This window comes from Monomorium pharaonis, chromosome 5 (assembly GCF_013373865.1).
Source record: "Monomorium pharaonis isolate MP-MQ-018 chromosome 5, ASM1337386v2, whole genome shotgun sequence".
Classification (NCBI taxonomy): Eukaryota; Metazoa; Arthropoda; class Insecta; order Hymenoptera; family Formicidae; genus Monomorium; species Monomorium pharaonis.
Window position 1 is genome coordinate 6,568,646 of NC_050471.1, and position 14,284 is coordinate 6,582,929.

General features: G+C 39.5%; 3 protein-coding genes across 16 annotated transcripts in view; 2 read left to right on the forward strand and 1 right to left on the reverse strand.

Moving 5' to 3' along the window:
- LOC105834981 (protein bicaudal C homolog 1-B) overlaps window positions 1-3,961 on the forward strand; it is a 36,849-nt gene extending 32,888 nt beyond the window's left edge. For 4 of the 5 annotated variants that reach the window (XM_036286545.1, XM_036286546.1, XM_036286548.1 and 1 more), the window contains 3 exons: window positions 71-302; window positions 438-557; window positions 888-3,961. In XM_036286545.1, coding sequence (XP_036142438.1) covers window positions 71-302; window positions 438-557; window positions 888-1,003 — 468 coding nt within the window. In that variant the 3' untranslated portion in view covers window positions 1,004-3,961. The remainder of the gene's footprint in view (window positions 1-70; window positions 303-437; window positions 558-887) is intronic. The other variant, XM_036286547.1, reaches the window with a different exon arrangement.
- LOC105834999 (peroxisome biogenesis factor 2) overlaps window positions 1-10,344 on the reverse strand; it is a 38,340-nt gene extending 27,996 nt beyond the window's left edge. The window contains exons 1-2 of one of the 5 annotated variants that reach the window (XM_012677922.3): window positions 9,178-10,249; window positions 7,393-8,323 (exon numbers count right to left, since the gene is read on the reverse strand). In XM_012677922.3, coding sequence (XP_012533376.1) covers window positions 7,400-8,323; window positions 9,178-9,228 — 975 coding nt within the window. In that variant the 5' untranslated portion in view covers window positions 9,229-10,249 and the 3' untranslated portion in view covers window positions 7,393-7,399. Of the gene's footprint in view, window positions 1-6,952; window positions 8,324-9,127 lie in introns of those variants that run through there. The other 4 variants (XM_012677955.3, XM_012677914.3, XM_012677938.3 and 1 more) reach the window with 4 other exon arrangements.
- Window positions 10,345-10,400: 56 nt separating this feature from the next.
- Window positions 10,401-14,284, forward strand: part of LOC105837890 — a 150,480-nt gene continuing 146,596 nt past the window's right edge. For 3 of the 6 annotated variants that reach the window (XR_004963160.1, XM_036286555.1, XM_036286556.1), the window contains exon 1: window positions 10,718-10,930. Coding sequence is in view for 2 of the 6 variants with exons in the window: in XM_036286555.1 (XP_036142448.1) it covers window positions 10,794-10,930 (137 nt within the window). In the remaining 4 variants the exon portion in view is untranslated. The other 3 variants (XR_004963161.1, XR_003626339.2, XR_004963162.1) reach the window with 3 other exon arrangements.

The window sequence follows — 14,284 nt, forward strand, 5'->3', positions numbered from 1 at the left end:
ACTACTCTGACGAAATAATTCTGATCGAATTAACAGAAATTATAATTTCTTTAAAATAAAAATTTTGTAGGAGCTAACGTCACATCCTTCAGATTTGTGGAAAGAACCGACCACGCCGGTGTTCAGTACCGAGATTGATTTCAGTAGTATTATCTCGAGCAAGGATCGCGCCGGACAGATCGGGATGGCCTCGAATTATCTGGACCACACGCCGACCTCCTATTTAAACAAAATTACATCGTCCCATCGTTTCGATGATCTGAACAGCATGTTGACTAGCATCGGTTTGGAGAAATATATACGTGAGTATAGGCGCGCGAGCTGTCTAGTACGTCTTCTATTGAATGCTATTGCTTTGCTTTTACTTATATTTTCTGCTTTTGCTTGAGAAAACCGAAACGCACCACCGCTTTTTTTTATTTCTTTTCGTTCGCTAGGTCTGTTCACGTCTAACGAGGTGGACATGACCACATTTCCTTCCCTGACAGAAAAGGACCTTTGTGAAATTGGAATTACCGCATGGGGTGCGAGGCGCAAAATAATGCTATTAATATATGGTACGTAAGATTTTGTACGGGCAGCTGAATTAACTGCGCAGCCTAGTTAAACGAATTTTCAATAATCTAGCGAAACCAAGATTTTGAGAAAGTCTATCTCTCTGCATTTTATTAAGTATTACTTATGAGATTGACAAAATTTCTATTTATATTTCTCTATACTTTTATAAAACTTTCTTGAAATCTCTGTGAAGCTATCTGACTATGCATGTGATGATTTAAAGTTATACATCGAAAAAAAAAGGACAAAGTTATTTCTTCCTTTGAGAATCCGACCCTATTTTCTTTCTGATGCCTTTGCTAATCCGGATAAATTTGTTTCTCTTTCAGAAATGAACAAACGAACTAGTCCGTTCTCTGGAAGCGCTGCGCCCGGCGCTGAACGGAAGGCATCTTCGTCGTCGGCGCCAACGTCGTCGATGGGCAAATGCAATCTGGAGTGGTAAAAAAAAAAAAACAAGTAATCGCGTGTTATCCGTTCCGAGCGTAATGGCGTGTCAGCGCTGTCGAAGCCGATCTCAGAGATCCGTCGCACATCGATTACGGAAACAGACTACGTACTTAATAATATCGATCGCGTGTGTAATTGCGGGTACCATTACGTTATTACATCGATCATTCGGACGGAACAAACGTGGATTTTCAGGAGACCGAAAGGGCTATCCGGCTATTTATCTCGCGAAAACTCGACAGACGCGATACAAATAGCCAAATAGTTTGCATGTTGATAATTTGAAGTTACTTAAGTGTCAGGAGAAAGTTATTTTTGTGACCGAGAACTGGCTCTATTATTTTTTTCCTTATTTTTTTTTCGCTGTTCTCGGCGCGCGGCCGGAAGGTGCCTTAGGATTTAAGATAGTCGTTATTATTGTCGCAGTCTTTGTTTGTTATCCAAGATGGACATTCGCGTCGTTATCGTTTCGTTTCTTGTTAATAAATTTTTCTACATGAATTTTGGCAATCTAATCGGTTTTGCAATCCAATTAAACTGCTTACGAAACAAAAAGCGCGAATCAGTTGCGTGCGCGCAACTAAAAAAAAAAAAAAAAAGAATAGTGTCAAATTCATCGTCATGTTTGAAATTTTTGGCGAAACGTTGACGCGCGTGTCTTGTTCGTTACATCGTGTGGTGGTTCGCTTGATGACCGAATAATCGGTACGTGTGAGTGAATGTGCATGATATGTGTGTGTGCATGATGATACATCGGGTATAAATGTTTCGAGTAAAATCTGAAAAAAAAAATCAAAAAAGAAATTATATCAGTTAGAAATTTAAAATAGAATGCGATGGGCGAGGGATGTCCCGTGTGTTCAGCGGCCTTTCGTCCTAGCAAAAATTTACATATATTTAATTCAGACTAAGCTCGAATGCAACCGCGGGTCAGCCAAAACTGTACTCTTAATTGAAATTACAATCGCCGAATTACAAGCGTTCGATGTTAATCAGCGATTCGACGCCGTGCGGCAACCAAATACAGTTATGGCAGCTCCCCCGTGAGGTTGACATCTCGAGTTTTACAAAGTAAGTATAAGTTGCAAAGTATTTATTAATTATTTCGCGAAAGACGCTGGACGCACGTCAAACAATAGACCGAAAGAACTTTTCGTGTAAAGCATGTATTGAAGACAGAACGGTGTAAAACGAATTCTATAGCGCAAATATGCTATCACTCTCCGTGTAACCGATACTTTTCGAGGAGCCAGTTAAATTAAGTATTGATACTAAACTACAATTTGCGACGTCGCGTTAATTATAGAAAGCCTTCGTTATTAAATTAACTCTAAACTTGGCAGAGAGTCTAAGAAACAAATTTAAAATTGTATTATAGTGATAAATATAAAAACTATATATATATATATATATATGTAAAGATTATATATATGAAAAACTTCACAAATTCATAAAATGATATTTAGATAAACAGAAATGTTATCTTTCTTCAATGTAATTCTTTTTCCTAACATTTATTTATGACATAATATGATTATAATGATAATTTGGACGACGTATGCAAGTATGATTTATATAGAATCTACGCATTTAAAAGCGACATGTTGCCAAGTTTAGATTCTTCCGATTCCTCGCACGCAGAGAGCTCCATTGGCCGCAGTCGATTTCGCAAAACGATTGTTTTATAGACATAAGATATATTTCGTTCTCGGTAATAATTTATTCGAATTTTTAAGCGTTATTTTTGTTTATTTTTTTTGGAACAAAGGAATGAAAGCGTTAGGTAAATTAGTTCTTGAATTCACGCGCATTATTATTCAGAGGTCAATGTAACGCGTTATACATATCGAATGAAAATCGAACGAAGAAGGTACGATTATTACTTATTTTGCAGAGGATAGAAAATCGGTTCTCTCGTGAAATTCTTGATCGCGCGATCGTCAATCTCGAGGATCAGATAGATTCCTGCGTAAAGAGTGGAAATAAAGAAGGCCGAGAATCGCGCGATCGAGTTGATCGAATATGCCTAACGAAAGATTTTACTGCGAAGAGTTCTTGACTAAGTCTTTTGCGAAATCTTTTTAAGCGTAAATTATTTATGCGCTCGCGAGATAGATCGGAATTAAGAGGAATAAGTTAATGAGAATAAGAATATTTCGCAAATACGTGTGATATAATATTGGACTGTCTGGTTCTATTGTCCGTTTTCTTTTTTTTTTTGCTCAATGGTAATAATAAATGATCTAAAACGAAAAGCTCCTAAAAGTCTCCGAAGCGTGCAATCCGGTCATCATAAGGGCTACACGATAAAAATTGCAAGAACAAATAGATGAAGATGATATAACCACGAAATTGATTAACTATAAAATAACAGACAAAATAATCTATTTTGATTTTGACAATTTTATAATTTAAAAAAGAATTTAACTTCTGAACTGTAGTTTCAATATCTATAACTCTCGTTAATTACTCTTTAGCAGAAAAATTATTAAATTTTTATTAATAAAATTCTACAACCGTTCAACAACACTTCGTTAGAAGTTACAAATATTCTATTTTGGTACGAAAACCTCAATATACTTGTTATTATATTAGTGACGGGATAATTTTTAAAGAATTTCATTTATGTTAATTGTAAAAATCTCATTGATAACGACAATTAATACGATCTTAAATTTCAGAAAAGTTTAAAAGACACTTAGGAAGACTTTAAGGATAAGATAAATTTTTTCCATTTGAAAAAATTGGGACCTCTTTGAGCCATTTCTACAAGGTTCTTTCAATTTTTTATGTTGTCTAAATGCTGTATATCATCTTTATCCAATTTGCATCTGCAATGCCTAGGAGCTGCGTTCCCATAAGGGGCAAAACATGATGTTTTTTTTTTGTGGCAACGACGTTATCCATAGAAAAGCTCTAATCGGTAAAGGGTTTTGAAACGATAATCGCCAAAGGGAAATAAATAAATAGATGTATAAATAAGCGAAGTGTGCACGACTAAACGAATATCATGTGTAATGTATCTATTGTCGCTGCGGATAAAATGTACACATACGCATAATCGTGAATCAACGAAGCAGCGCAAATATCCTCGTGCTCAAAAAAGCATTTGTTCGAAAATCGTTGACACTTCGTTCCTTACGTAGGGTACCTCGAAATCCAGGTACTTGAAATAAAGATTTATTGTATGCATAAGGAAAAAATTAAATTAAATTTAATTTAAAATCGAAGGTAAGGCGGAGAAAAAGAAGCGTTCTGATTTCGAGGATATATCTTTCAGCCTCTTTTCTCGACATCTATTCTCTGTACTTGTAATTTTCGAAAATACGTGACCACGGAATTCGAGATGGAAACACCCTATACCTATGGCGAAATCGTCCTTTTGCCGACCGATAAATCGACAGTTTCTTTGTCTAGTCCTGGGAAGAAATCTGTCAATGTTCCTACGCGAATACACACCGTGCAAAGCGTATACGGGTAATATATAGGTATAGTCGCAGAAATTAGCGTTAAAAAGAAAGAGGAAAATGCGCATGCGAGGCGGAGAAACTACGACAATGACGACAAAGAGTTTCCAGTTAACTTTCTCGAGCGTTTCGGTTAACGAAAATCGATTTACGTCGGAAAGAGAGAAGATACACCTTCAAACTGTAAAACTAGTTTTTTTTCTATCTACTATCACTTTTCTCTAGTCTCTACTCACTTGACATTTTTTTGCATTCAGCAAATAACATGACATACTTCTCTCTCGAAAAGAAAAAAAAGATCAGCCTAAAGTTAGTTAACTGTGTATAATCAACTGCGCCTGACCTCGCTCGCGAAATTTACCCGACTTGGATTCCGTTGCGTTTACGAGAATGCGCTGTAAATATCCGAAATTGCGTACCGCAAGGATATTTTTTTTCATTGTTTTTGCGTCGAAAACGGGGCAGAGAAAATATTACGAACCGTTAATGTTGTTTCATTATAGCAAACTGCGGAGTCGCTCTTTCCTAATTCAGACTTAGCTTAATACGATTTATACAAATCGTTCAGAGTTAAAATGGATTAAGCTTATAATTTGTGAGAATGACGTCAAAAACGATTCAGTATCTGAGAATCTTACGCAAAATTAGGATTAATCCATTTTAGCCTCTGATGTCCAGTGACTTTCATTTTCTTGGTTTTTAAATTTCCATGAAAAATGGATTTAAGATAACATAATGGACTTTCTCTGAATCTCAGGAAGATTTAAAGTCCACGGGCCGTATCGTTGCGCAACGATTTATCTTCGTCTTGACGGTTAGATTTACGATTACTGATAAAATTCGAAGGTATTCTTCGATCAAAGAGAATTTATACGGTCTAATTCACTTTTTAAAAACTTGGGAAAATTAATTTTAAAGTTGCGAAAATTAAAATTCAGACTAAATCTGATTTAATCTTAATTTATATCTCAAATTATTGGAATTAAGTCAATTCGTTGGGATGGAATAAAGCCTAGTTTTATTCCAACTAATTGTAATATCGACAGAATTTTCTTAACTTTATTCATTTCTTGAAGTTTTTAAAAGGGCGAGATAGACATCACATATATTGCATGCAATTTTTTAATTTTATACGTAGTATGTCACACCTTATCTTGCCTGAACGAAAAATTGTGAAGTGCAAGCGATTCGGGAAATATGTATCGCGATCCCGTCCGAGACGTGATATCGCCTTAATTAAGAAGCTATAATGACACCATACGTAAACCGTTTCCACGTATAGATAAGCTTATATGCCTCGCACTATTGTGTTCTTTTTTTTTTTCATACTCGAAAAATATCAGGAAATAGTGTCTTTCGCTCAGCGAGACCGACACAAAATCGCAAACTTCCTAGAATACTGTAGCATCGTTGCTAAAGTGCCGGTAAAAAATACGTAGAATACTTGAGAAGTTCACCCGAGGAAAGAACGTACAACAAATCATGAATAGATAAATAATTTTATCTTGTTTTTATTTTGTAGATAAATAACTTTGTAGCAAAAATAGACACTTCCAAGTTGATTTGAAAATTAATTTCAAGGATATATGTACACGCATAATTCGAAAAAGGTGAAACGCGGATGAGATGCAATTTTGCATTGCAAAATATAAAATTGTGCAATCTAAATGTCTCGTGCTTCCTGTGCATCTTATTATTTTTCGGGTGAACTCCGTTTCCGTCGCGATTAATAAGATTAATGTTAACAGTAGAGAGCGCAAATGTAAACGCGAATACCTCAAGAAGCAAATAACAGCCCGATTTTTTGAAAAGGGACTTCTTACGAAACAATGAAAGAAACCGCGCTATACTATAATTGTACTATAAATCATACATTCCAGGGAAAGATGGTAAAAAAGTTTGGATTCGCGAATGAATTTTGTAGCGTCGTAGGATGGAAAGTGTTAATTTATGTGTATGTATTTCGCGTTTTTTTTTCCTTTCTGTGCTATAGTGTTTATGATGTTTGTCTCTCGTGTAAAATAAATCCGGGGACGTGCCCGCCCATCGAGCGCAGGTGCAGCAACTGAATAATAAATTAATTCGATGAATGTGTCATTATTGCATGTAAACAATCGATCTATCGACCTGCGCGGCGGCAGATGAAGCGTTTTATAATATACAGCGCAACATAATATTTTTATATGATATAATGTAATCTAATTTTGATATAAGAGTCAAGAGAGTATATATATATATATTGATCAATTATTGTTTGTTTCGGAAAAAAGAAAAAAAACGAGAATGTCGCCCGAAATCGGGATTTGTTGTATTGAAATGAAGAATAAAGCAGATTTTGTATATTGCTATTTTTAATAAAAACAAAATATTAATATCACGCGCGTACCCCTTTTCGTTGTCTCTCGCGATAAGTTGATATGGCGAATCCTTTTAAATTTATATATAATTTGTTTTTTTAGATTTAATTAACTCAAACATAATAATAAAATAATTTATTTCTAGGAAATAATTAATTCCCATATAATAAAATGCGACAAATCACTACTTATTTTCTATTTTTAATTACTTTGGTCATTGCGGCGAATGTTTCTTCATTTGTATTTCATCTCGTTTCTCAGATAACTCTGATATAACAAGAAATTATTTGTTTCTAAGAGATTTAATTCATTCCGATGTAATAATAAAATTATTTTTGTACTCATTCTATTCGCCGTGTCTTGCGACGAATTTGATTTTTGCTTTTAATTAGTTTGCAACGAATTTCTCTTTCTGGAATTAACACATCGCACTGCAATAAAATTATTTTCACATATAAACGCAGTACTTTTATAAAGCCGATAAGTTCACGCACGTAATATATTCATCACAGTCACATCACTTTGCGTCAACCCCGATAAAGTTAGAAATATATACGTACGTTCGCGTTATCCATCGTCCACTTTCTCAAAGCTATCGTCCGAGTCTTCGTCGTCGGTCCAAATGTGTACGTTCGTGACAGTGTACCTCTTCATATTTTTGGCGCGGAGCTCCGCGTCGCAAATCGGACACTGGAACACGCTCATCGCGGTGAAGTGCGCCTGCAGGCAGTAGTAACAGAAGAGATGCTCGCAGCCGGCGTGCGACGGCAGGATCAGGTCCTCGTTGCAGTAGGCGCATCTGGTAGCGGCGTTCATCACTGGGAACAAGCCGCAGGATGGTTCTGCGCGGCGCCACAGCCTCATCACCATGTGTTTTAGATAGTGGAGGTTTATCATGGGTATGCCGATCGTGAAGAGTTCCATCAGACCGTGCCAGAGCAATTCTCTCGTCATATAAGAGTAGCCGATGATCCTGGGCCGGTGCGTCGTTATCGACTGGCTGGACAGACCGAGAAGAAGCTCGATCACGCGCGGCTGTATGCCCCGATGGAGAAAGACGAGCAGATTGACAAGTTCCAGGAGACTGACCGCGTTCGTCGTCCAGTCGACCAGCGACTTAAGCATCTGCGCGATCGCACCGCGTTCCGACAGGTTCTCGTTTGCCAGTTTGTCGCTCAGGTACTGAGGTAGAACGTTTAGAATCAGGTAGAGCACGGCTTTTCTATGATCGAGGTTGGCGTAATGTAGATTGAGAAGCCGCTGGCCGAACGTGGAGGAGCCACGTTGCAGCGAGTACTTCCAGATGAAGAATTTCAGGACGGCGTCCACCTCCGCCTGCCATTTGTCGATCTTGCCGGGCGCGGTGTAGCTGGCGATCTCTTTGGCTTGGCTCCTCAGCACCTTGTAGATCTCCGTGTCCAACTGAGCGGCGTCGATCTGATTTATTCGAGAGACATAGGGCGACTGCGTCATCTCGAGCGATTTCAGGCTCTGAAAAAAATTTTGTTTTTATGCACTGACATACAAATGTGACGTGAAAAGCGACGTTTTTTAAATTAACGGTGTACATAAGAAAATCATTGTTATAGTCTTTTTCAAATACGAATATCTCGGACAGATTTTTCAATTGATTTAGATTTGACCCTCATTTAGTAAAATTAACTCAATTTTTACATTTTTTTTTCAATTACGTGTGGTTGTTAGTAGAATACTTGGAATGTTACTCATAATTTTTTACATTAACACTATTTCTATATAAAAATTTATATATATAATTAAGAATTTTTTACACTCTTTATATTAAGTGTTTAACACTTCGCAATTTTAGACAGTCTTACCAACTCTGATTAACCTAAAAGTCCGATTGCATCTATGAATTACAAATTGCAAACTTAATTGACCATATCTCTAATTAAATTATTTTATTATTTTACTTAAAAAAATTACTAATTATTAATTGAAAGTATATTTTCAATAAATTATACTACATAAAAAATAGACAGGAAAAACACAAAATACGAAACAGTTTACAATTTAATCGATCGATATTTTAAGTTAATCGGAGTTGGTGACACCGGTAGGTTTTCAGTAAACTGAATTAACACTATTTTAATGTGAAAAATTTCACGAAATGTAATTCAGTGAGCATTCTATTAACATTGAATATCAAAGATCATCGTGTTTGATGACGGTTACTCGATAAGGAACGATTACACAAGCTTGACGGACAAACGCGCGCGGCGGCCTTGAAAAATTTGCATTGCGGTCAGTGGGTTCAAAGTGCATCAAAGTTACCTCGTCATTCGCTCGGAATCTAATTACCGCTTATCATTTCCCGTACCTACTTCGTGCGAGCGGCGTTTATCTTTCCTAATCGTCGACGAGAGGCCGAACATACGAAACGATCGCCGCAAACGCGGGACACTTTCGCGAATCAACTCACTTGAAGTGTACGAAGTTAGGCACGGTCGAACGAAAAATCGCGCAAACTTATATCTCCAGTTCGAACGCGTGTGCCGCGCCGCGATCGAGAGATTACCGGTTCACGGATCGAAGCAATCAAAACGAGACTTTCGGTCGATAATTCGTGCGCGTCCACGAAAAGGTTATGGTAACACCGCACGATCGATCCGCTTCACCCGCTCACGTCCGCACCGCCTCGTACGCGCCACCGGAATGACTCGAGTCTCCGCGGCGAGAGCGGCCGAACGTACGCGACGAGCGACGGGGGTATCGGAGCGTTCGGGCCGACTCGGCGCGGCTCGGCCGGGACTTCGTTTCAGTTCGGGTCCGTGTCTCGTCGCCGCTGCGCACGGGGCGCGTCCGCTGCCGCGGCTTTGACACTGTGCTCCACTCGCTCTCTCTTTCTCTCTCTCTCTCTCTCGCCCGCGGCACCTCGGCCGCAAACATTTTTGAGGTTAAGCGACGCACGGCGGACACGGCTCTCCGGCTACAGTGGAGTGAGCGGTCGCGTTAGGTTGCCGTCGTCGTCGTCGTAGTCGTCGTCGTCGTGCGTAGTTTTGCGCCGTGGTGTTTGTGCCGCGCGTCTTTCGCGCGTACATCGGCTCCATGTTGCCGCCGGTGGTATGACGTCATCGAGTGTCGGTGTCGGTGGTGCCGCGCGTGTGTACCCGTTCTCGTCGTCGTCGCCGTCGTCCCCGTCGTCGTCGTTCCTCTCAACCGTCGTTGTCGCACGCTGCCCGCAGCCCCGTCGCGCGTCATGCTGCTCTCGTGATAAAGTTTGACGGCTTTCCTCCCTTTCTCTCTCTCTCTCTCTCTCTTTCTCTCTCTCTCTCTCTTACTTTTTCCCGTCTCGTTTTCTCCTGTCTCCTTATCTCGCGAAACGCGCGGAGGTGCAGTCGTCGTCCGCCGCCACCACCGCCGAATCTCGTCGACGGGTGCCACGGCGCGTGTATGTGACCTCGCCGCTTATCCCGCACGTCCTCTCTCTTTCTCACTCTCTCTCTCTCTCCCTCTCTTTCGCTCCATCTCTCCTCCGCTATCTCCGTTTCCTACGGACGGACGGACGGGACATCACGAGAGCCACACCAGTCACCCGCGCGACGTCCGCACGGCTCTGCGAACCAGGTGAGTACCAGAAATTACATAATAATTCGCCTCCGCGCGGCCGCGGACGACGGTCCGCCCCGCCGCCCCCCCCCCTTCCGCTCTCCCTCCCGCGCGTGTCGTAAAATCGATCCGCTCTATCGAGTGACAGGTTAACCTCCAATTCCGGTCAGGCGGAGGAGAGCAACGTCGGGGACGGAGCAGCGTCGTCGTCGTCGTCTTTCGGCCGCCGCCGGCTCGTCGTGCCTGCTTTTCACGCGTTCGTCGCCGCTTCCCTCTCACCCGCGCGCTTTCCGTCGCGTATACATATACGTGAGTGCTCTCCTCCTCTCGTTCATCCTCGACGAGCTTTTCCGCGCGGAAATGTCCCGCTCCAAAACGGCGGAGCTCTTCGATGGAGATCGCGAGCCCGGATTGCGTGTCATTGTGCAGATTAGAGGAAAACCTCGCGACGATAACGCGTGCTCGAGTCACCCTCCGGGTGCCGGACTCCCATTTGTCTCGTGTCGCTCGCGAAATATCTTCATCGGGGTGAGTGAAGGCGAAAGAACCTTCAGATTCCGAGCCTCAAAATATTGGTGCGATTATCATCGGATGGTTATTTCATCGCTGGGCGTTTAATAATTATGTCATTGTCGTTAACAGCTAGTTACGACATCGTTACCTAATATCACTCTTCTCGGTGAATTATTATTCTCATCGTCGCGAGATTACAGTTATTATTTACTCGCCGTGCCGTTAATTGTTAAAACCGCAAATTAAAAGAGGGACTCTTGCATATATCTCTCGCTTTATCGCTGCGCGCTGTGGCGAGAGGCACCCTGGAGAATTGTCGCGGGGTAAACGTTTTTTTTTTGCAATCGGGAGATACAGATCTCAAAGAGTGCGACGCGGATTAAAATTTCACACGTAGTCCGGAGTGTTCAGGTGTTAAAGGGAAACTGCAAGTGTGTGCGATCGCATTTAAAGCGCGAGCACATTGCTGCGAAGTACGTACATCACGGATACACGTACATACGTTGGGATACATTACATATCTCGTAGATTGCTTCGCCTTAGAATTAATGTACCTTGATTAAAAGAGAAGTAATGTCAAGCTCTTCACGAAAGAACGAAAAATATATCTGGGCGCGCGATCCGCTCTCTTCATCACGTGATCAAACGCACGTGAAAGTAGTGATTAACGAGATAAGTTTATGTAAACGCGTCCATTTGAAAATAATTTTAATGTTTAATTAGCAAATAGTGACGTACTCGTCAGTTTCACAAATTGCTAAACAGATTACCGTCTTTCATCAACGATATACAAAGGTGCCCTAATTGCCTTTCACGTCGCCTACGAGCTTTCTGATAAACTTGATTCTCGCGCGACTTTTCGCTCGCTGAAATATTTACGTCACATCATTTTCGATTTTTAACGTCGAATACCATGGAATTTAGCCCTCTTAGCTGAATTATTATTTATACGCGAGTTCAATTCATCATCAGGAATATTATCTGTTTTGTTCATTTTATTTAACGCTTTTTTTTACCGCAAAACGATAGTTTTATTTTTTATACAAACAAATATCAAGGGTCCGTTAATGCTAAGCAGAAATAATACAGTAAAACAGGTCAATATATCGAGCCAAGACAAATTTTTCTAATACGTTATAATTTATTAAATAAACATTATATAATTATAAACGCGACTAATAACACTGTAGTGTGTTGAAAAATGTTCAATTTCGAAACGTTTCGACTATACTTAGTTCTCTTCGGTCATAACAAATTACCAATATGTATGAACTTAAATGAAATAATGGACATGAAAATATAATTAAATAGTTAAAAAAGATGACCATAAAACAGCGCATTTCGTATTCACGTTTTTACTTATTATGACACATTTAATACGAAGTGCGCTGTTTTTTTGGTCATCTTTTTTAACTGTTTAATTATATTTTCGTGTCCATTATTTTATTTATGTTTAAGTTCATACATATTGGTAATTTGTTATGACCGAAGAGGACTAAGTATAGTCGAAACGTTTCGAAATTGAGCATTTTTCAACACAGTGTTATTAGTCGCGTTTATAATTACATAATGTTTATTTAATAAATTATAATGTATTAGGAAAATTTGTCTTGGCTCGATATATTGATCTGTTTATTGTATTATTTTTGTTTATTTTTTATCTTTTTAATGCTTTTGTACCATTGGATTAGATTAATCCGGATTAAGATCCAGGAATAAAGATCGTCTAATATCAACCGAACTCTCGATTTGCCGAGAAGGGTTCACGTCATATTAGCATATTGCTTTGATAACAAATTGACAGACGTAAACAGCTAAGCATGTATGCAATTTGCATACCTATTCGCATCTTCTCCTTTCTCTCTCTCTCTCTCTCCCCTCTCTCTTTCTTCTCCTCTCCTTTCTATCTCTCACGCGGTTTGTTGCTTATATCGCTCTTGGCTCTGACCTTAATTTACGGCTTGTGGCCGCCGACGTGGAAGACTCATTCGCGCGAACGAGCAAGCTTTTCGGCGTGCTCGCGCACCTGGCGACGTTATTTATCGACGCGCCTAAATCCGTCGCGATGCCGCGCGCCGTACGTCGACGTGTGTGCCGCGTTTACGTCGTATACTCGCCTATTATCGCCGAGGTAAGGCTCGACGGCTTGTCGATATCACCGATAAATCGGGCCCCCGGCTCCACCACACGCTCCTCCGCATTAGCCCGCGCGCGCGGTGTTATTCGGGGGTTCTATTTACGTTTAGCTATCGGGAATTATTGGCGCCTTTTGTTACGTGCACCACACGTCGAGACTCCGCTGTTCCGAAATCGGCTTTCTCAGCCCGCACGAAATATTTTTATGCGGGATATATCAGACTTTTTCCATTCGCACTGCTTACTGATGATAAAATCTTGATGGAATAAAAAAATATCACAAATGTTGATATATTTTTAACTTTATGGAGGTTTGCATAGCGCACATGCGATACGAAAAATAATGAATCGAAATGCATTTATGAATTAAGTCTTAGTTGAAAACTATATCTCCTCTTGATCACAAGTGGAATCCGTTTTAACGAAAATTTAATCTACGACGTGTAACTTTTATTTATTAGATTTGTAATCGGAAGAATTTCAATTATAATTAAATTTAATTATGCATTCCGCTGCGCGCGCAACTGTAAGAAAGTTGAATATTTCCTGCAGATGCAATCGTTGTCTGCGATCTGTGCGAGAAAAAGTTTGTAAGTGTCGCATAGATAGACCGCAGGAATTGCGAAATAACTTTATGGACGGTAGTCCAGAATAATTCATTCGATTTCATATCCAAGCGAGGCGTAGTATCGATCTATCATTCGTGACTGTAGCACAGGGCACGTGATTCAGAAAAAATTAATAAAGCACACAAGCGATTGAAACTTCCGTTTCAATTGTTTTGATACGGCTGAAATATTACGCGTTAATTGCTCCGACAGAGAGTGAAATTAATCACAAAAGATGAAATTAATCACGGATTTGAAAACTTTACAATTTTTCTTTGCTTTTGACATGTAAGCAAAATCTCATTTGTCGTTCCAATACAAGTTTTTCGTTATTTTGATAAAGGATTGGAAAAATTTAATATAAATATTTTAGAGAAGATATAAGAACGTATGTTTAAATATGTATCGTAAATGTTGTGAGCTAAGAGCAAAACCGATTTTAATCAATGAGCTCATTGGATTTTATAAAAATTAAATTTAGATAAACTAATGTACGAAAAAAACACGTGTCTTGATAATCAGAAAAAAAAACAGGATCTATTATATATTTTAAGTGTTATTATTTCGTAATTAATTTCGAGAAAGAGCGTGAGGAATTTTCATTATTGTGATAGCAGTAGATCTG